This window comes from Podarcis filfolensis, assembly GCF_964270895.1.
Source record: "Podarcis filfolensis genome assembly, chromosome: 1".
Taxonomy (NCBI): Eukaryota; Metazoa; Chordata; class Lepidosauria; order Squamata; family Lacertidae; genus Podarcis; species Podarcis filfolensis.
This window is the reverse complement of record NC_139604.1, coordinates 114,067,299-114,088,748: the sequence shown is the minus strand read 5'-3', so window position 1 is coordinate 114,088,748 and position 21,450 is coordinate 114,067,299. Positions and strand designations below refer to the sequence as shown.

Genomic DNA, 21,450 nt, shown 5'->3' with positions numbered 1-21,450 from the left:
CAGACCAGCCACCATAGCTCAGTCCAACGTGTCTCACAGGCTTATTGTGAAGGTAAAATTAGCAAGTGAGAACAATATACAGGTACGTACATTCCTTGGAGGAAAGGCAAAATAAAAATGTGATGCATAAACTTGTTTTAAAATAATTAAATGGTGGTGGTAAGATGGAAGTTCAGTTGCTTATGTTTTTTAAAAAACAAATGACCATGAAATATAATTAAGGCTACAAAACTATACAGTAAATATGTAGATACCTACAATTACACACACACTTTTGCCCCATAGTTGTCGCTGGCCAAATTTGTTTTGCAGGTTAATGAAACCAACAAAGAAATGTCCCTGTTTGTGTGAGCAGAGATGATAATGGGATGAGTGCTTATCTTGGCCAATGGTGCCTCTATCACGTCATCTATTCCCTACCTCCTGTGTTGGTATGTGGAGTTATTCCTTACTGGAACCTGTATTCTGAACTGTATTTCAAAATGAATCTTCATGTTAAAAAGTGTCTTTGCACTCACCAGCCACACCATAAAGTAGGAAAACACAGCAATCCACAGGGTGGATAAGAGAAACGTCAGCATGAAAAAATTCTCCCATCGTGGTTTGCTGCAGTTTGGGATGGTGAAAAAGAGGAGGATTATCAGCGGCCAGGTCAGAATCCACTTGACTTTGTCCATCTTTCCTTCTGAAAAATGAGAAAGGGAAAAGGAGCAACTTGAATATCGGTACTTAAACATAAAACATGAGCATGTTGATAACTTTTTTTAAAATATACCAACATGCAATTTATTAGTGCCCATATGGTACTACAGCAACCGCACAGAATAAAACAAGATGCCAACAAAAACATGGCCCCGATCCCTGCTCCACCCTCCACATTAGCGTTATCAACTACATTCTTTCCTCATGTCTACTTTGGCCTTTAGTATGCATGTACAGACGCAGGTGGCACTGTGGTCTAAACCAGAGCCTAGGACTTGCCGATCAGAAGGTTGGCGGTTCAAATCCCTGCGACGGGGTGAGCTCCCATTGCTTGGTCCCTGCTCCTGCCAACCTAGCAGTTCGAAAGCACGTCAAAGTGCAAGTAGATAAATAGGTACCACTCTGGCGGGAAGGTAAACGGCGTTTCCATGCGCTGCTCTGGTTCGCCAGAAGCAGCTTAGTCATGCTGGCCACATGACCCAGAAACTGTAAGCCGGCTCCCTTGGCCAATAAGCGAGATGAGCGCCGCAAACCCAGAGTTGGTCACGACTGGACCTAATGGTCAGGGCCTTTACCTTTACATTACAGAAAACAGTTAACTTATTGGACAGGATTCAGTTAATGGGTTCTGTCAGTGGAAGCCCTGGACAATGGAAAACCCCTCAGCCTCGACCCACAAGAAGCCACGAAACAGATCATACCCACGAAGCAGTTTGTCTGTTGCACTAGATAGTTGGTGCTGCAGTTGTGGGTTGTTGTTGTTTTTTAATTCATCTGAACTCAGAACTGACAAAACATCTTAGCAGAAAATACTATAATGCACTGGGCTGACAATGCTTGAATGCACCGTAAAAGTTAGTGGAGAAAAATCGGCCATCAATAGCATGGTGGGATGGAGAGACATGACCTCCAGTCAGCTGCACTGCTGCAGTTTTGTTGTAGAGGGAGGCATGAGGTGGCAGCACGGTGCAAATGTACCAGCGGAGTCAATGCAATGCTCCTGGCCACTGTGTTTGCACTGCAGTGCCCTCTCCACTGCCTCCACCCTCACCCTCCTGGTAAGAAACAATGAGTCACCTGCCACGAGATCAGGCAAAGTGCCTCTGCTCCACCATGCCATTTACTAGTGTTGTCAATACCAGGGAAAATGCTAGTGTGAAAGCAAACTAAGACACAGTCATGCTGCTAGAGTGGCCAGATACAACAAGGCTCCTGCAGCTTCAACAGTTTTGTAAACAAGGAGATTCCAGCAGGTATAGCTGTTACGAAAAAGGAGCAATGCTGCTGAGTGCTCCAGATGGCTGGAAAGCCAAACAGGATGTTGATGTTTTGGGACTGTACCGTGGGAACAAGGAACAGTCTATTATGTGCTCTGAGCACCGGATGTTAGCTCAGAGTGTCACATGACCCTGTACTGGAAGTACATGGGTGGAGTTTATTCTCTCTCTGCTGTGGCTGTAAAGAGGGTGCAGACATGTTGTTCTCTGCACTGAGGAAAGACAGAAATAAAGGCATGTAAATACATTTCTGTCTGTCTCTTTCCCCTCCCTGGGGATGGCAGGGAGTGAGGGAGGAGGAGTGGCTGTGTTCTTCTCACGTTTGAAGAAGGATCGGCCGATAAAGACCTCGCCTTGTCTTGCCGGGAGTCGCTGACGGGGGAGGCCAACAAGGAATCAAGCCGGGCACCTGGAGAGTGCCAAATGCCTCTGAATGACAAGGCTTGATATCAACATATGGTAGCAGAGGCTGCTGGTTATCTGATCCATGGGAATCAGCATGAGAGGTGAGAGGTTGATGGATCGTGTGCCATCCTCTGCACCAAGGAAAGAAGATAACGTCTGCAATTGCAGCCAGAAGCTGAACGGCTGGACACCAAGAGGGGGTGTTTTCCAAGCGACGGAGCCCCAAAAAGGTATGCTGAATATCGGGCTAAAAGTGTGAATGCAGATTGATTTATTCTCTGGTTCACGAGAGCTGCGTTTGGAAAAACAGCTCTGAAAGAAAGGCTTGCATACCAGAAATTCTTGCGGCGAGATAAGGATGAGAGGTATGCACAGTTGCTAAGCAACGACAGTCAGGCCAGTGGAAAACTACTGGCACCTGGGGCTGGCTCAGTCAGAGCCGGGAAAGCGAAAGTTTGTTTTGACTTTGAGATAGCTTGGAGATTGCCTGCCTGAGAAAGAGGCAGAAAGACAGCTCAAAACGGAGCTTTTGGATTTTAACTAGCTCGAGTGAAAGAGCTGAGACTTGGATTCAAAATGGATGCCAAGGACAGGGGGAGGGAAGAACGGAGTTCTAATTCCCCCACTGATGTTGCTACTGGAGAGGATGCTGTAGCTTTGAACGCTGTTCGATGTTATAATTGCGGACAGGCTGGGCATCTTCAGCGGAGCTGCAAGAAGCCACGCCAGCCGAAAGGAGCGAAGGGCCGCTCAGCAAAGCCTGAGGCTTCAGGCAAAGGTCATACCAAGCCTATGGTGGAACCTGCAAGGGCTTTGATGGCGAAAGGAACCACGCCAGATGTTGGGAACGCGTTTATTATCGACACTGCAGCGACGGTTCATATGTCCCCACACAGAGGACTCTTTTCATCGTTTAAGAAGCAAAGCTTCGCTGTGACACAGGCCAACGGTCAGGAGCTGGAAGCGACCGGAAAAGGGACTGTCTATCTTAAGAGTCTGAACTTGACAATAAACAATGTTTACTTGGTTCCTGAATTGAAGTTCAATCTGCTGAGTGTTTCGCAGATTGCAAAGAAAGGACTGAAACTGTCCTATGATGATAAGAGCTGCAAGATCTTCAAAGATGGAGAGTTATATCTTTCTGCCAGACAGAAAGGTGGACTGTATTTGTTGGACTTTGACCAAAGTGATTACATGGAATGTAATTCTGAGTCTAACTTGATTTCTCTTGCAGGTGTGACCAAAACGAGTGCCAAGAAGGTGGCCAGGGTCGACAGAGCGTTTCAGCGGGTGTATGCTGATGTGATTGGTCCTCTAGAACCATCTAGAGGCAAAGCAAGATTTTATCTTGTGTGTGTGGATCATTTCTCTAACTTTGTCTGGGTTTATGTGTTGAAGAAACCACAGGAAGCCTTGGAAAGGTTTCAAGAGTTTTGTGACAAGGTTAAAGACATGCATGATGCTAACATTGATTGTCTTTTGACAGATGAGAAGCAGATTTTTCTTTTACAGGATTTCCAGAGGTTCCTGCAGAAGAAGGGGATCAGACACAAGATTGCTGTTTCAGCGGAAGCGTGGAACAGGGGTGTTTGTGTAAAAGTGAACAAAGAATTGCAAAAGGGAATGAATGCGCAATTGCTTAGTTCACATCTGCCACATGAGTACTGGGCGGAGTCACTCATGTCGTTTAGTTATGCATGGGTGAGAAAGGTTTCAAAAGAGTTGGGAAGTTCTCCTTTTGAGAAACTGTTCCATAGAAAACCTTCTGTTGCCCATTTCAAGGTTTTTGGGTCTCATGTGAGGACAGAAGCTCCAGGTGGAGTAAAGAATGCCAGAGGCATTTTTGTGGGGTATGAAAAGGGTCTCTACAGAGTAATTTTGTCTGAATCTGGTCAGGTGATTCTCACAAAATTTCTAGAGAGTGCTCCTGAACAGGAGAGAGTGATAGTACACACATTTCCCACAGAGGACGATTCAGATGATGATGATGATTTCACAGAGTACAGTGGTACTGAGAGTGATGACACTGATAGCTCGGAGAGCTCAGTTGTCACAGTCATTGAGAGGAAGTCTCACACAATGGATAGACCTTCACAGGTGAAGGTTGAACCACTGTTTACTGTTGGAACTGGTTCTCCTAAGAGTCCTGAGACAGAACCAGTGAGCAGAGAGGATCAGCACCTCATACGCAGGTCTGAGAGAGTCACAAAGGGTGAACCACCCAAAAGGTACTCAGAAGAGTATGCTAATTTAGCTGTTGCATGTGTTGCTGTTGTACACAACCGAGGACAGGTTGGAGCTGTGTCTAAGTCAGAGACAAAGACACAACAGATAGTTGCTAGCCAAGGTAATGCAGATGCACTCGTTCCTTGGAAGCCAGACAACCAGAGAGGTACACTGGGGAAACCAGTGGCGGGTAGTTCCAAGGGTGGAACTGAAACAACAGGGGAGTGTTATGTGTATAACAACTGTTTGTTTTCTTCTCTGGATCACGCTTTGCTTGCCGCAACATGCATTGATTCTTTTGGGGGAGGTTGTTACGAAAAAGGAGCAATGCTGCTGAGTGCTCCAGATGGCTGGAAAGCCAAACAGGATGTTGATGTTTTGGGACTGTACCGTGGGAACAAGGAACAGTCTATTATGTGCTCTGAGCACCGGATGTTAGCTCAGAGTGTCACATGACCCTGTACTGGAAGTACATGGGTGGAGTTTATTCTCTCTCTGCTGTGGCTGTAAAGAGGGTGCAGACATGTTGTTCTCTGCACTGAGGAAAGACAGAAATAAAGGCATGTAAATACATTTCTGTCTGTCTCTTTCCCCTCCCTGGGGATGGCAGGGAGTGAGGGAGGAGGAGTGGCTGTGTTCTTCTCACGTTTGAAGAAGGATCGGCCGATAAAGACCTCGCCTTGTCTTGCCGGGAGTCGCTGACGGGGGAGGCCAACAAGGAATCAAGCCGGGCACCTGGAGAGTGCCAAATGCCTCTGAATGACAAGGCTTGATATCAACAATAGCCCTGTCCTCTTTTTCACCAACATGATGCTTGAGTTAGGCCCCAAACAGAGATTTGAATCCAAGTCTCTCCACTCCTAGTCTAATGCTCTGTCAATTTCACCACATTGCCTAGCAGGAATAGTTCTGTCACTGATTACCAGTGATGTTCAAGGCACCTTTCAAATTGCTCTTGGGATCACAATGAGTAGCACAGACTAGGAAAGGAAAACTGCTTACCCTAGAACCTTCACTTAGGACAATTTAAAAGGCAATCCCCACATTGCTTAAACTTATCAATAAATACAGTGGTACCTCTGGATGTGAACAGGATCTATTCCGGAGCCCCATTCGCATCCAGAAGCGAACACAACCCGCATGCGTGGGTCGCGATTCGCCGCTTTCGCGCATGCGCGTGACGTCCCTTTCCTCCCTTTGTGAACAGTTGTTGTGGATCATGAGCTTGATGTGAAGAAAGGGTAAAACCTCCCTCTATGACGATGTTCTCATCTGTCTTCTCCCCCTGGCCTTCCACTGACTATTCATTTAAAAAAACTCATTACAGAAATTCGACGGTCTAGTTTGGCCTTGAGATGTTACAGACCAAAGGCGGGGGGGGGGGTGTAGACATACAGGGGTGTATCCTGCAAAGTCATCTTGTTAACACAAGGACTACTGCCTGTACAACAGGAGCTCCTCTACCTTTCCTCTCTCCATGTGTCCCTAGCCTACCCCAAAAAATTTTCTAGAAGGTTGGTAGAAACCAGAGAACAGATTTGGGGGGTGGCGGGGGGGCCCATGGGGAGAGGAGAGGGAAAGGAATTCTCATTGTGCATGCAGAAGTCCTAGAATATCAACAAAATTCAGCAGAAGAACAGATACTAAAAAAAACCTCGTGATTTTATGCCACAGGTCTTCAGGGCTCTTATGTAAACCCTTGAATTCTTAACTGATCCATTACTCCTTTGTAGTCTGAAGCATAAGAGCTGCTGGTCAGTGCGGTCAGCTGTACATCAACTATTGTAAAGGATGTTCTTTAAAAAGAAGAAGCTGAATAAACAAATTAAAATTAAGCTAGTAGCTAAACCAGCAGTTCTATTCTTAATTCAAACCACTATGCCTTACAGGATGTAAGAAGTTCTGTTTGTCCATTCCTTTCTCCCTCTTTTATTATTATTATTATTATTAAATGTGGGTTGCATTTCTATATATATATATATATATGAGTCTGCTGGATGAGACCAATGGCTCATCTAACCCTGCATACTGTTCTCACAGTGGCCGATCAGATTCCTGTGGGAAACCAGCAAGCAGGATTTGAGCACAAGAGAACAAGAGAACTCTCCCATCCTTTGGTTACCAGCAACTGGTAAAATAATGATGATGATGATGTTCAGGGAGCTAAACAAATCCCAAAAGGGGAGAGGAGGGAAGAGGCATTACAATTGTGACTATAATTTACATTTGCCAGTCAATTTATATAAAAAAGAAAAGGTTTCAAAGTGACTTAACAAGATACGAGCAATGTAATTCACTAGCTACATATTGAATATAGATCAAAGACTATACGAGTTTTCCAATGAAACACAGAGAGTAGAACACAATTTGGCAAATAGCTAAACCAATAGCCAAAAACCACAGATTGGTTTTAAGCTGTTGTCAGCAATTTCTTCTAACCCTAAGGTGAGAAGGAGTTTTGTGTCTTCATAACAATTCACAGCAGTCATTTATTCTTAGGGCTGGATGAACTGGGTCTGATTAAAGTAAGGAAGTGGAAGGCATAAATATTTGACCCAATGGGCACAATTTGCTGCGGGCGCTCCATTAAAATAATTTCCCGGTGGGTATGTTGCAGCCCTGCAGAACCCTGTGGCGTCTGATGAAGTAGTTTCTGGTCCACGGAAACCAGTACAGTACAGTAGATGTAAAATGTAGCTACTTCCGTGATCTGAACCATTTGATGACCCTTTTGATGACCATTTGATGACCCTCCACCTCTCTTAATCTACAGCAAATTGTATCTAATTTATCTGAAGGGGTTTCAAGGAAGGGGACATGTGGGTGCAATATTGCAACTTCAGCATTTAAAGGTGGGGGGGACTGAAGCCTGCAATTCTCGAAGAAGGAAGCATAGATTTGCAGGAAATAGTCTGAATGCACCACGTAAGACTCATCCATATGCCACAACCAGTCTCTGGGGCATATCTTCACATAAATGTACAAGCATTCTATATCACTTTAGCTGCCTTGGTTTCCTATAAAGAATCCTGGGGTGTGTTTTTTTAGTTTGCTGAGAAAGATGAGAATTCTCTTTGCCATCTTCACATAACTGCCCTTTCCTGGGCTGCCTGGGAAGAGGAGTTGTTTCTTAAATCAGTTTGTGATTCAGATATTCCCTTTGTGCACATTTCCTAACCCAAAATACTAAGACCACTTGCAATGGCAACAAATCTAAGATATCGTTCCTGGAAATATAAAGCTGATAAGGAATACGAGTTCACTTTAAGGAGACCAAATATTCACTCACTGAGATCATAACTTGGAGACTACTTTTATTGCAGCCAAACATTTCCAAACATGTGTACAAGATTCACTTGTGTACAGATGAAAAGTTTGCCTTGCATACTATCCCTGGCCCCTGGGTGAGCACACATGAATGAACACCACTCCCTGGAGTCTCCAAATGGTAGATGACCCAAGTAGGCAACTTGAATATACCCATTCTCCTTTTTGCTGGGCCAACCAGTAAGACAAAGCAGAGTAGGAGAATGGGGAAACGACATAACTGGTGATCAGAGGAAAAGGAGAAGATCTGGGTCTCAGTGGCAGAGCACATGCTTTTGATGCAGAAGGACCCTTGCTTAATACCCAGCATCTCCAGGTCGCGCTGGTAAAGACCCTTGCGTGAAACCCTGGCCTGAGCCACTGCTAGTCAGTGTAGACAATGCTGAGCTAGATGGACCAATGGTCTGGTTCAGCTTTTCATGTTCTTAGAGCTGGAAGTGAGAGGAACTGGCTGGCTGGAGGGTGGTGGTGATAGTTTGGAAGCTGAATGCCATTGCTGGTTCCATGGGGCAAAGCGATCTTGCTCACCCATTCATTCTGTAATACAACTGAGATTTACCTGGTGGTGAAAAAGGAGACAGGTTGGTATGTTCATGCTCCTCTTCTTGGTTATCAACATGGATGGCCCCATTTTCGATATTCTCATGCTTCCCATTCTGGATCAGCTTGCCATTGGCAGCATGAATTAGTCGCTGGCGCTAGAAGACATGTGAACCAAATCCAGTGAATACACCATTTCTGGAGTGTTTCCTAATCTTACTTGTTTTTGTTTGTTTATATAATTTTGCCACTCCCTCCCTCCATGTCATCTTTGAGCAATTCTGGTTTTAGAATTCATCAGTTAGCCATTTCTGGCCCTCTATGGTTGGATCCAAAGATTTACTCTGGCATATTTTCAGCACATGTGTGGCTTTCTTTCTTTCTTTCAGATTGAAAATCCTGTTGATATATATGAAATGCTGCTGCCAAAGTTATTTCTATATAATTTTAAGTTTTCCTCTTGCATCAACATAAATAATATCAAGAACCATAAAATTTATTCCTTCCCTTGAGCTCCGATAGAACATTGGAAATGCAGAAAAGAAAGATATCTCAATAACTGGAGGGGTAGCACATTGATAAAATAGAGAGAGAAGAATATTTAATACGCCTACAGTGAAGGTGTAAAGACTCAGACAAGAACTGGGGAGACAGGTTCAAAACTCCCTTGCAACCATACTATCTCAGCCTAACCTACCCTCACAGGGTTGTTGTGAGGATAAAATATGAGTGAGAGGGGGACAGAATCATGTATCCTGCCTTTGGAGGAAAAGTGAACTACTGTTTTTTAAATAAATACAGTGAGATGGGATCTTCTGTATGCTACAGAAAGGGCATCTAGGTTAACAAGAAATCAGATGAGCTGCCTATCTTCATCTGGTCCATATTTTTGCCATCACTAGAAGTGCACTTTAAAATGCACTCCTGTTCATCTTGCCTAGGGAGCCAGTGGCTCGCCAGATGTTGTTGGCAAGTGGCCAATGGTCAGAAACAATGAGCCTAGACATTATCACTGGAAACAAGAGCCCAAATCCAGTTAAGTATTACCTATGAAGCCATTGCTTGCTTAAGCTGTCACACATCTTCATTCTTAACCACACAAAAATACAAATAGGCCTGCTGGATATGACAAAGGGTTAATCTAGTGCAGGGTTTCCCAAACTCGAGTCTCCAGCTGCGTTTTGGGACTACAACTCCCACCATCCCTTGCTAGCAGGACCAGGTATGATGGAAAACAGCTGGAGATCCAAGTTTGAGAAACCCTGATCTAGTCCAACATCCTGTTTCCGCACTGTGGTCAGCTGAATGCTTCTGTCAAGGCAAGAGCAGTCTCCCATTGCTGCTCCCCAGTATACTGCCTCTGGGCAGAAAGGTTCTGTACACTTTTCCAGCTAATATTCACTGATAGATCTTTCCCTTGCAGATTTATCTAATGCCTTTTAAAAAGCTACCTAAGGTGGTGGCTGCTACCACATCCATGTGTGAAGAAGTATTTCAGGACTGCAGCTTGTGTGAAGGAGTATTTCAGATAATGAAATATGGAACCACAACAAATTACATGCATTTGTTCCCTTGTTCCCTTTTTCGCCCCTATCCTTCCTCTTTCCAATTCCCTTCTCGCTGTAAAACTTTAGTAGATTGTGAATGCCTTTGGGCAAAGTACTGTACTTTCCAAATAAATTATTCTGTAAACCATCATATACATTGACTGCTGCATAAACAATACATAACAGTGATGAAATGAATTGCGAAAAATAAAAAATGATTGAGTAAGCGCTTTAATTATTCCCGCCCTTGCAGACTCACCTCATTAATAATAATCCTGCTTGCCATCCGTAGCCTGGTTCTCGGCCCAAATTTGTTTGTAATCATTATTCGCAAGCCAGCTTCAGGGAAACGATATTTTGGAGGACTGGAACAAATGATCTCATCGACCATCACAACGGAGTTTCGGCCATACTGTTGCGTTCCCTTCACTATTGACCACAATGCCAATGGTTAGCTATACAATTTGTTTCCTTTTCTGTGCCTGCCTCTGCCCTTACTTGCCCCTTAATGGCTTTTATAGGCTGCTGAAGCGTAATGTCACCTGGAGCCTTAAAAATCGTAAATCAGCAAAATTAGGTAGTACGTCAACAATGCCATTTTATGCTGCAGTTGTGTAGAAAGAGATTGGGTATGTGTGGAAACAGGCAGGTTTCCCCTTTGCACTTCACCTTGACCCACTAATCTCCTTGATTAATTTAATCAACTGCTTAATAATTTGTCTGTTATAACGTAAGCTTATTGTATAGCATCTACTGAATTTCATGTGGTAAATTTATAATCAAGGCTGCAATCTATCCCAAGTTCCATCTCATTGATCTTAACAGAAACAGTTAGCATGTGCTCACCTCCCTGCCATCAGAATTAAAAGGCCTTAAAAGTGCATAACTTGTCTGGAATATGCACCATCATAATAAATAACTCATTATAACAGGTTGGATTCAGACTTGCCCTTTCATAGGAGGCAATATTCACCAATTACCCCTTCTGCCCATTGCTCTCAGTGCCAACTCCCATGCTGTTCCTAGATTGTTCCCCAACACTTGAGCAGAGATTTTTAGGGGACACAGGGGGCTGCAAGGGGAAAGCAGGGGAATATCTGAAAATCCCTTCCCCCATTTCTGTCAGCAGGACAACATGGAGAGTAGTGTGGGAGTAGTTCTGCACACACATAGTGGGTCCAACCCAATAATAACACTAAAATGTCAATCACTGCTGAGACAGAGAAGAGGGCTCCTCAAAAATGAGTATTACTATTCAAAAGAATGAGCAAGTTTGTAGCCTGCTCATTGCCCTAGCAACCAAATGATTTAATCCTTTCAGCCTCAACTATGATTTTAGAAGGTGCGTTTGTCTTCACTGTAGCTTTTCAGGTTACTGTGCTGCTTAGCAAAGACTTGTTTCAAAGGAATTGCGACAATTTATATATAAATGGGAGCTTTAAGCTATCCTTAACTCTGTTACTAAACCAGAGGGGTCAGGGGGACATGCAGCCCTGAGAATTAATAAAAGGAACACATAATAAATGCATGCAAGTATTAACAACAAATGCAACCAGCTGGACATAGCAAGTGTAGCAAGGCTTAGCAGACAGGAGACATGTGGTGTTAGAAAACACATTGCAATGAAGTAAAATATTAACCCCAGAGAAAAAGGGGATGTGGACAATGGGGAAAGGGAAAGAATGGAGGGGCAATACCATTCTTTATTGCCTCACTTATCAAGTTGGATAAATATATACATATACATTTACAGCAGGTTACTTACATTAGCAGGAACAGGAAAATTTAGTCAACAGGAAAATGAAATAAACAAATGAGTCATTAGTGTAGAATTTCAGTTCAAAAGCAATGGAGATCAGGGAAAACATTCAACTCAAACAAAAGAATAACAGAAGAACCCTCAGAAAAATCTCACACCCGGTGATTACATGCCTGTTATCTAAAACAGATGAAGACCGGTGAGAGAGGTGGGGAAGGGGTCAAAACTAACATTTAGTTTCAGGCTGTATCAGGCTATCACCTGAAGCATCTCCCAAGGCTGAGCTCAGATGATGGGTCCCTGCCCCCTGCTCACACAATTCTGTACTGAACTGGGGGCCCCAGTGTATTCATTTGAAAACAGATGTAGGTGGTCCCAGCAATTGTGTGTGTGTGTGTGTGTGTGTGTGTGTGTGTGTGTGTGTGTATCTACACCTGCCCAATGACATGGTGAGTGGGCATATACCAAGATCACCACCTCCTTCATTCACCTGAGGCATGTGTAGGAAGCAAAAGGTGTGGATAACCTAATCAAGGGATGGGTTTTCAAATGTGTATCAAGTAACTTTGTGGAAGGTAAGATGTCGAATTAATCAAAACTGAAAGCAGCATGTTGAGGATTAGCATGAACGACTCCGGACTGAGAAAAACGACACCTTTGTGCTGCACATAGGTTGGTGGGTATGAAGTCTAAGTTAACTGAACCCAGGCTGCATTGAAAAGTTAGTCATGCCTATGAAGGGACAACATAGCCAGGTATCCCAGGGTCAACCTTAATCTGCTGCAGTGAAGAGCTATGTTCACTAATAGAGGAGTGCCCCTGGAGGGTGTCTTGCCCAAGGGCCTCCAAAACCTGGAGGCAGCACTAGTCATGCCTGCATGAAGCACCATTAATTTCAGTGGGGAATTAAGTACAACTCACTCAGTCTGGATCGAGCACAATGACTGCTGTAGGTGCTTGAAGGCTGCATCTTATGTATGGTACTCTTAATCTTCAGGAAGCTGGTTAAAGACAGTGTGGGGAACCTATAAGTCTGAACTACAACTCCCATCACCCCTCACCATTGCCCATGCTTGTAGGGGCTGATGGGAGTTGCAGTTCTGCAGTTCAACATCCAGAGGTCCAAAGGTTCACCTCCAGTGTAAAATCTCCCCTCAGAGGGTTAAACCAGAATATATGAGCTGGGAAGGGACCAAATGGTTAAAGGTATACAAGTCGGAGCTAAACAGTACAAACTGAAAGCATTTGCCGATGATTTGGTATTGACATTACAGGGGCCAGAATCTAGTACCAAAAGAGTACTGGAACTGATTCAAGAATTTGGACAAGTAGCGGGATTTAAGTTGAATAAGATGAAAACTAAAGTCTTAGAGGAAAATTTAACAGTGATAGAGAGAGAAAGGTTTCAGAAGGAGACAGGGCTAACACTGGTTAAGAAAGTGAAATATCTAGGGGTTAACATGACTGCCAAGAATGTGAATCTGTTTAAGGATAACTATGAAAAATGTTGGATGGAAGTGAAAAAGGATTTAGAAATATGGTCAAACCTGAAGCTATCATTGCTAGGCCGAATTGCTGCAATAAAGATGAATGTATTGCCAAGGATGTTGTTTTTGTTTCAAACATTGCAAATTTTGGATAAAATGGAGTGTTCCAAGAAGTGGCAGAGAGATATCTCTAGATTTGTCTGGCAGGGCAAGAAACCCCGAATAAAATTTAAGATATTAACTGACGCTAAGGAAAGAGGTGGATTTGCCCTGCCAGACTTAAAACTTTATTATGAATCAGCCGCTTTTTGCTGGCTGAGAGAATGGATGCTTCTTGAGAACACTGATGTGCTGGATTTAGAAGGTTTTAACAACATTTTTGGGTGGCATGCATATTTGTGGTATGATAAGGTCAAAGCACATAAAGCGTTTAAAAACCATATTGTCAGAAAAGCACTGTTTAATGTTTGGATAAGATATAAGGATTTGCTTGAAAATGGCCAAATGGCCGAAATATTGGGAAATTTTGGAACAAGAGGGAGACAGATTAAAACTGCAGAGTTTTGAAAAATTAAAAAATAGAGTGCGAGATTGGCTTCACTATTATCAGATAATGGAGGCATATAATTTGGATAAAAAAATTGCCTTCCAGGTGGAAAAATCAAAATTGGAAACAGAACTGTTAGATTCCAAAACTAAGAATTTGTCAAGAATGTATAACTTGCTATTGAAATGGAATACTCAGGATGAAAAGGTGAAATCTGTTATGATTAAATGGGCACAAGATGTTGGACACAACATTATGATGGCTGACTGGGAACAGTTATGGACCACAGGTATGAAGTTCACGGCATGTAATGCCTTAAGAGAGAATATAATGAAAATGATATACAGGTGGTACATGACACCAGTCAAGCTTGCGAAAATTTATCATTTGCCCGATAATAAATGTTGGAAATGTAAAGAGACTGAAGGTACATTCTTTCACCTTTGGTGGACATGCCCAAGGATTAAGGCTTTCTGGGAGATGATCTATAACGAAATGAAAAAGGTATTTAAATATACCTTTCTGAAGAAACCAGAGGCCTTTCTCCTGGGCATGGTCGGCCAATTGGTGCCAAAGAAGGATAGAACTTTCTTTATGTATGCTACAACAGCAGCAAGAATACTTATTGCAAAGCATTGGAAGACACAAGATCTACCCACTCTGGAAGAATGGCAGATGAAGGTGATGGACTACATGGAACTGGCGGAAATGACTGGCAGAATCCGAGACCAGGGAGAAGAGTCGGTGGAGGAAGATTGGAAAAAATTCAAAGACTATTTACAGAAACATTGCAAGATTAATGAATTTAGAATGATGTTGGAATGAATTTATGTGATTTTAGCAGAAATGTTACAAAGATTTAGGAAAAATAGACTGTTAATTGGTGAAAGGAGGGAAAGTAAAGTTATATTAATTTCAAGATAAATTTACAGGACAAAAATTCGAAAAGAGGGAAAGGATTTGCTGAAATGGATAATTGACTTAGAATACAAAAAAGGGAGGTGTGAGGAGGTCAGGGAAATAAGTTAATGAAAGATCAGTAATGGGAAGATTTGTGGTTTTTTATTGATTTTTCTTTTTTGCTTAATGGATTTCAATTCTCTGTTTTTTCTTTTTGATTTTTCTTTTTTTCTTTTTTGTATTTTATCTTTTCTTGTTTAAAATGAGGTTCTTTTCGATTTTTCTTGTTGTATTTCCAAAAACTTTAATAAATATCTTATATAAAAAAAACCCAGAATATATGAGCTGGAAGGGCCTGGTTCAAATGCCAGCTGAGCCATGAACTTAACATAGATGGCCTTAGGCATGCCACTATCTTAGCTTTAGCCACAATACCTTTAATAAGGATGGAAATATTGTTCTATCTATCTAATGCAGGCATTACTGAGAATAATCTATGAGAAGCACTTGAGCACTTAGGCAAAAGTGCTACAGGAGTACTAAGTGCCATTAAGTATGATTATTATCAAGAGCAAGAGACAGCCACAGATGCTTATCGCTGGATTTTAGTGGAAAAAGAAGTCATGACATTTTTTAAAGAGCTAATCTTACTAAGGAAGCCTCTCTCGGGTGAAGCACATTATTAAAAGCAACACTGAAGCATCAATGCAGTTGCTACGGAACTTGCTTGAGGAGCCCCAATGAGACTGAGGAATGAGCATTGAAGTACCTGGGAGGATATACAAGGATGGAGGCTGTACTATACGTATAGAGGCATCAAGGTCCTGGGTTCTGGACCCAGGAAGACTTGGCTGTGGCTGGACGAATCTGTCAATTTTAGCTTCTCTCAGTTTCAGTTTCTCATTTTTCCAATCTTAAGTTCCTTGCACATCAGTTTGCAATTTTCTTAAAAGTCCTCATGAAAACTCACCAGCATTGTATTGCAAATTTCTCCTAACACACACACATTTTACAATTGTTTCCCCTAATGTGCACATTTTTACCAAGCAGTTTTCACTAGCATAATGCATTTTTGAATGTTATTTTGACTGATACATGTATTTTTATGTACACTGTATCCTAGTAAATGCATTTTTGTACACATTACTTCGCTGGAGAAGTGCCCTGCAAATTTCAGACATATATGAAATTCAAAAGATGGCTGTGTTTCAGTCCTTGTACTGTTTTGGAAAGTGCAAATTAAATAAGTTTTCATTTAAATGCAACCTGAATCATATTCTTCCCCCATCACCAACAGCAGCTTAACTGCAAACACAGCACATTACTCTTTTGCTTATAGCAAGTCCTCTGGCTTTGTTGCTTCAAACTGATTCTCTTTGCCCCTTGAGATATACATCAGCACCAAGCCATGGGTACCAAGGAAACCAGGGTGCTGCTTGCATAAATCTCAGCAGGATGAGATGGAACTTCTCAGGTGAAGAAGATGGGAAAGCCTGGAAGGGAGAGCTGAAGGACAGGCAGGCACAGAGACTGGTGAACAGGCAAAGAAGATGAGATGTGCTGAGGCTTGGAATGTATTTGAAGAGCTTTGTAGATGGGAATGGGGGAAAGAATCTGTCCGTTGCTTAAAGAAAAGACCCAGGCCTGACCCATAAACATTTATAGCCAAGTCAGGCTGGGGGAACAAATGTGCTGCCTCCGTGAGTGGAGTTGGGACCTGGGAGAACAATGCCGTTGTTTCCACCAACTTGCTGCAGTCTCAAGTGGATTCGCCCCACGGTGCACTGCAACACAGGTTTCAAGGCTGAGTAGAGTGTTGAGCACATACTGCATTTTACCCCTTGGCTGTTCCACTAAGAGGTAAGCTGCAGCATACCCTGAAGTAGTCCTTTCTAGGAGGTCATTCCCCAGGAGGAAGCAAGCATCTGCCATGGGTAGCTACAACCTTCTAGAGTAAAGTGGGGCAGAGGAAACGAGAATTACTTCTGGTAAAAGTGCTACAAAAATATATAATGTCCTCTTCTGCATAATTATCAAATAGGTAGAAGTCCTGTCCTTTTTCCTTCTGATCACCCTGGTCCAGGGATTTCCAAACTGTGGTCTGTGGACCATCGGTGGTCCACCAGCTTCATCCAGGTGGTCTGCAGAGTGTCTGCAGATTTGTGGTTAAAGGTGGGAGATTGCACATCTATAGCACTGAATATTCAAACTGATTTTTTTATTGTACTTTATTGCAATAATTCTTTCATTTCTTAGAATTCAGATTGTAATACAATATAAGAAATTACAATTGGTACAATGGGCAGAAACATCATTAAGTGGTCTGCCAAGAGCCTTAGAAATTTTCAAGTGGTCCATGGGTGGTGCTGGAGTTTGGGAACCACTGCCCCAATTGTTTTGGGTAAACAGTTGTATCAGACAAAGTGGGCTCTAGCCCAGGGAAATCTATGGTACAACAAGTCTGTTAATCTTTTAGAGTGCCACACATCTCTGTGTTGTTTTTGCCGAAAAAGATAAATGCCACCCTCTGGAATGTGAATAAGTTGTTGAAGCAGCTGACCTTTATTCCACACAATCCCATGCCCTAACGTATTTAATCACTATGGGGTTTCTATTGACTAGCCAGAAATCAAAGCCAATCTGTGGACCATCACAATAAAAACCAGGGGGTCCAGCCACCATGTTATTACTGTCAAAACATGGGCATTAGCAGCAAAGGTACAAATCTTCTCTTCTTGCGTAGAAGGCTTGTCTCTGAAATTGGATTTTCCTCTGGGTGAAAAGCTCTCTATATATGAGAATCCAGTAATAGAAGCTTTTATGTTTTTCCAGTTGAAGCTCTTGGAAGCAATAAAAGTTACAAGCTTCAAAGGCCGCTCAGCAGTCTGTGAACCTCCCTTTTATCTGCACCCTCAAGTAATAGAATTCCCACCATCAGGATGTAGAATGCATTGGGTAGAGAGCAGGTGTTCTTTGTTAGAAAATAATCAGACCTTGCACTCATACACTGGAGAAGATTAAGGTGAGATCTGAGCCCCACTGACCCAAGAGAGGTGTTAACCAAGGACCTGGGCAGCTTTGCTGGAGGCTGTGCTCAAAGCTACAAGTAGGGCATGTTTCAGCAGCCAGGGCAACAGAAAGATGTGGCATATTTCAGCTAGCAGCAAAAAGGCTGCCTGGAGGCAGTTAGTTGTGCAGAGGGGAGGTCAAATGAAGGCAAGCTATTGTGCAGCTTTAACATGGCAAATAGCTTCATTCTGGCTCAGTTTGCACAGTGCTCTTGCAAAGGACAATGCTAGATGGATACTCACGCTGTATTAACATTCCCCCTTGAGTGAAAAAAATTACAGCAAAACCGAAGCAAGGAAGACAAAAATTAAGAACAGACCTCTTGGCATTCTCACTGCTTGAACCCTTACAGAAAAAGCTAACGATAACTGTTGTGTGAAAGCTTTTCTTTTCCATAAAGAGTAGGAGATAGATAGACAGATGATAGATAGATAGATAGATGATGATGATAGATAGATAGATGATAGATGATAGATGATAGATAGATAGATGATAGATAGATAGATAGATAGATAGATAGATAGATAGATGATAGATTAGATAGATAGATAGATAGATAGATATGGAAATCTTTGAGGATCAAAGAAACAGGGTCAGAAATATAGTCTTCCATGCAGCATTAGGAAAAGGAAGGTGGTGGGGGAGAAGGAAAGAAAAAGATGCAGTTCCTTTTCTAAACAGTTTTTAAAAAAATGCCTACTTTTCTTCCTACAAGTGTTGAGACTGTCTGTATATGGTGAGAGCCATCTCTCAATGTCTGCTTCAAAAATTCAAACACTTTGTAGTACCACCTAATGCACCAGTCTCTTGGCTGTTACTTTCCCCACTCAGGAATTGCTGGTAACTTCACAGACGAGCCTGTGAAAGGCAGCATATCTTGCACAGCTGGGTGCCAGTAATTGCTTCTGAGGACACAACATGATACCAAAGTGCCAGAACACTTGCTCCACACTGGAATCCAGCACTCTTATGGATGCTTCGGTTTTCCTGCTGTTCCTCACTCAGCGGCCACACATTAATGCTGAAACAAATGTTCTTCTGTTTGGTGCCTTATTAAAATAGTTTCCAGGCTTTCCACCATTCATATGGACTTGTCAAGGGATTCCTGCACACCTGCACCAGAACCCCAGCATGTTGCAAACGAGGCTTTTGCATGTTCTTAGGTGCAAGAGAGCCGTTGCCAGGCATTTTGGGCCTTTTTGAGGCTCTGTGCATGGCCTCCTGGAATACATAAAATGCTCTGCTGTAGCTGTAAGCTGTCTTTTAGAGACGACTGTCTCCTATTACTGATGTTCTCCAGGGTCCTCCAGAATGCAGCATGAAAAACAATGCTATCCTAAGTCCCAAGGCGGTGCTATATATAATACATCTGGGAGCATGTATCTGCATGAATGATCTATGTGGCCACAAGGGCATGTCAGTCAGGGAAGAAACAGTGTGCCTGTGAGCCAGCTTCCATTCAAGAAATAAGCCTGAGATTCCAAGAGAAGCCAATAAGCACCTGTGGGAATCTTGAGGTGCATCACTACAAGTGTGGCCGTCCCTGAGATCAAGAATGCCAACAAGACGAGTGATATAGGGCATTCTCCCTTCCAGTGACCCAACTTTGGAATGCTTGCCAGGTGCAAAGAGAGAATTGCCTGGTGCAAAATCTCTCTTTTCAGCAGCAGCTAAAGACCTTTTTTATTCAAACAGGTATTCCTAGTTTGTGCAGCTTGCATTACTTGTTTTAATCTAGCTTTTGTTTCCGTCACATGCTGGTTATATTGTACCTTCTATTGACTTGATTGTTGATTTAAATTGGTGTGAGCCATTCCGAGAGGCTTTCACTCGAAGCGTGGCCTATTAATCATCTAAAATAAATAAATAAACCACAGCAAAGCTGCAGGCACAGACATTATGATCCATGTTAGCATCATGTGAACATGTGTGCTAGGGCAAAGGTGGATAACCCTCCCCCCACCCGGTCTTTGGGGCTCCATGTGGCCATCCCAGCATCTCTGAATTCTCCTTAGGCTGCATTCCCTTCCTAGCACATGCCCCTCACGAGCCATGCCCTGTGTCCTCCTTGAGTGCTTTTGTTTGGCTGGAATTGACCTGCTAGCTATATGGATGATGAAGAGATATATCTGATATATGTGGGTGCATAAAGTCTTGAGCTCTGCATATCTGGCAGGTAGCCTACCATACAACGGCAAGAGTCACATCCATTGCTCCACTCCCTTTTGATTCTGGCCATGCCCAACACTGGCATGCGGACCCTGGAAGCTTCCCTACAACTGAGCATGGCCTTCGGGCTGAAAAGGGCTCCTTGCCCTTGCGCTGGGGTAATTTTGAAAAGGCCTAGCTGTGTCAGATGTGATTGGGTTGCATCCAGCTATGTTTTACTCAAACCAGACCCACTAAAATTCATAAACCTAAATTAGTCATGTCCATTGATTTCAGTGGGTCTACTCTGAGTAGGGCTAACATTAGCTACAATTCTCAGAGAGTAGTGGGGGGAAAAAAGAAAGAGCTGGAAAATATTACATAATTCTGCTTGAGACTGTAGGAGCTGGCTAACTTACCCTCTATTTCTGATGTTCAGGCATGAGTACCATTGTTCTTGGAACCAAAACTGCCTCTCTCTCTCTCTCTCTCTCTCTCTCTCCAGTTCTAGTTACAGGTAGGTAACCGTGTTGGTCTGCCGTAGTTGAAACAAAATAAAAAAATTCCTTCCAGTAGCACCTTAGTGACCAACTAAGTTTGTTATTGGTATGAGCTTTTGTGTGCATGCACACCTCTTCAAATACCTAGTATATGAAGGTATATACATATACCTAGTATGTGAAGAAGTGTGCATGCACACAAAAGCTCATACCAATAACAAACTTAGTTGGTCACTAAGGTGCTACTGGAAGGATTTTTTTTTATTTTGTTTCTCTCTCACACGCCCACAACCACCCACATCAAAACAGCCCAGTTGAAAACTGAGCATACTCAGTTGCCACAGAATGGTGATTTGCTCTTGGGCAAGGACCAGGACATAAAAATGGAACAGAATGCCCTGTCATGAAGGAGAGCATGGCTGGATGACTTGGGGCAGAAAAGAGGAGTGTTCCCCATCACAACATTTTGTTGCAGGTGCCAGTTGTCAATGTATGGAGAAACACTATCAGAGAAAAATATTTCTCGTCAAGCTTTTGTCCAGCTCCTGTCTGCTTAGCCTTACCTTTCCACAGCAATGGCAATGAAGGGTCATCACAGCTAATGTCAAAAGATTCATTACCATCTTCCAGTTCACTGTTGACAGTGTTGCCATTGCCAACATTCATGCTTTTGATAGTAAAGAAGTTCTGCATCTTCACATTGTACCTAGATGGAAAGAGGGAGAAAAATGCTAACATTCTAATGGTAGATAGTCAACTTCCAGCAATCTTTTCTATGGCACTTTCCAGTGCTTGTTACCACTGTGAAAAGGGTAGGTTGAGACACAGATATTTGCCAAAGACCACCCAGGGAACATCACTAGATGATGAATGCAATACACTTTGGCCGTGATCCAGCCAAAATTAATCAATTTTACACAGCATTGATTTTCAAGTGCAGAACTAAGAGCATGCCTATATATCTCCCGCTAAATGCAATGGGGTCTAAAAGTACATATGCTTCAGCTGGATCATGA

The 21,450-nt window shown here is 42.8% G+C and overlaps 1 protein-coding gene across 2 annotated transcripts in view; it reads right to left on the bottom strand.

Moving 5' to 3' along the window:
- Window positions 1–21,450, bottom strand: part of SLC24A4 (solute carrier family 24 member 4) — a 113,412-nt gene that overhangs the window by 5,544 nt on the left and 86,418 nt on the right. Inside the window, exons 10-13 of one of the 2 annotated variants that reach the window (XM_083614802.1) lie at window positions 20,998–21,140; window positions 10,284–10,453; window positions 8,497–8,635; window positions 519–685 (exon numbers count right to left, since the gene is read on the bottom strand). In XM_083614802.1, the coding sequence (XP_083470928.1) occupies window positions 519–685; window positions 8,497–8,635; window positions 10,284–10,453; window positions 20,998–21,140 (619 nt within the window). The remainder of the gene's footprint in view (window positions 1–518; window positions 686–8,496; window positions 8,636–10,283; window positions 10,454–20,997; window positions 21,141–21,450) is intronic. The other variant, XM_083614803.1, reaches the window with a different exon arrangement.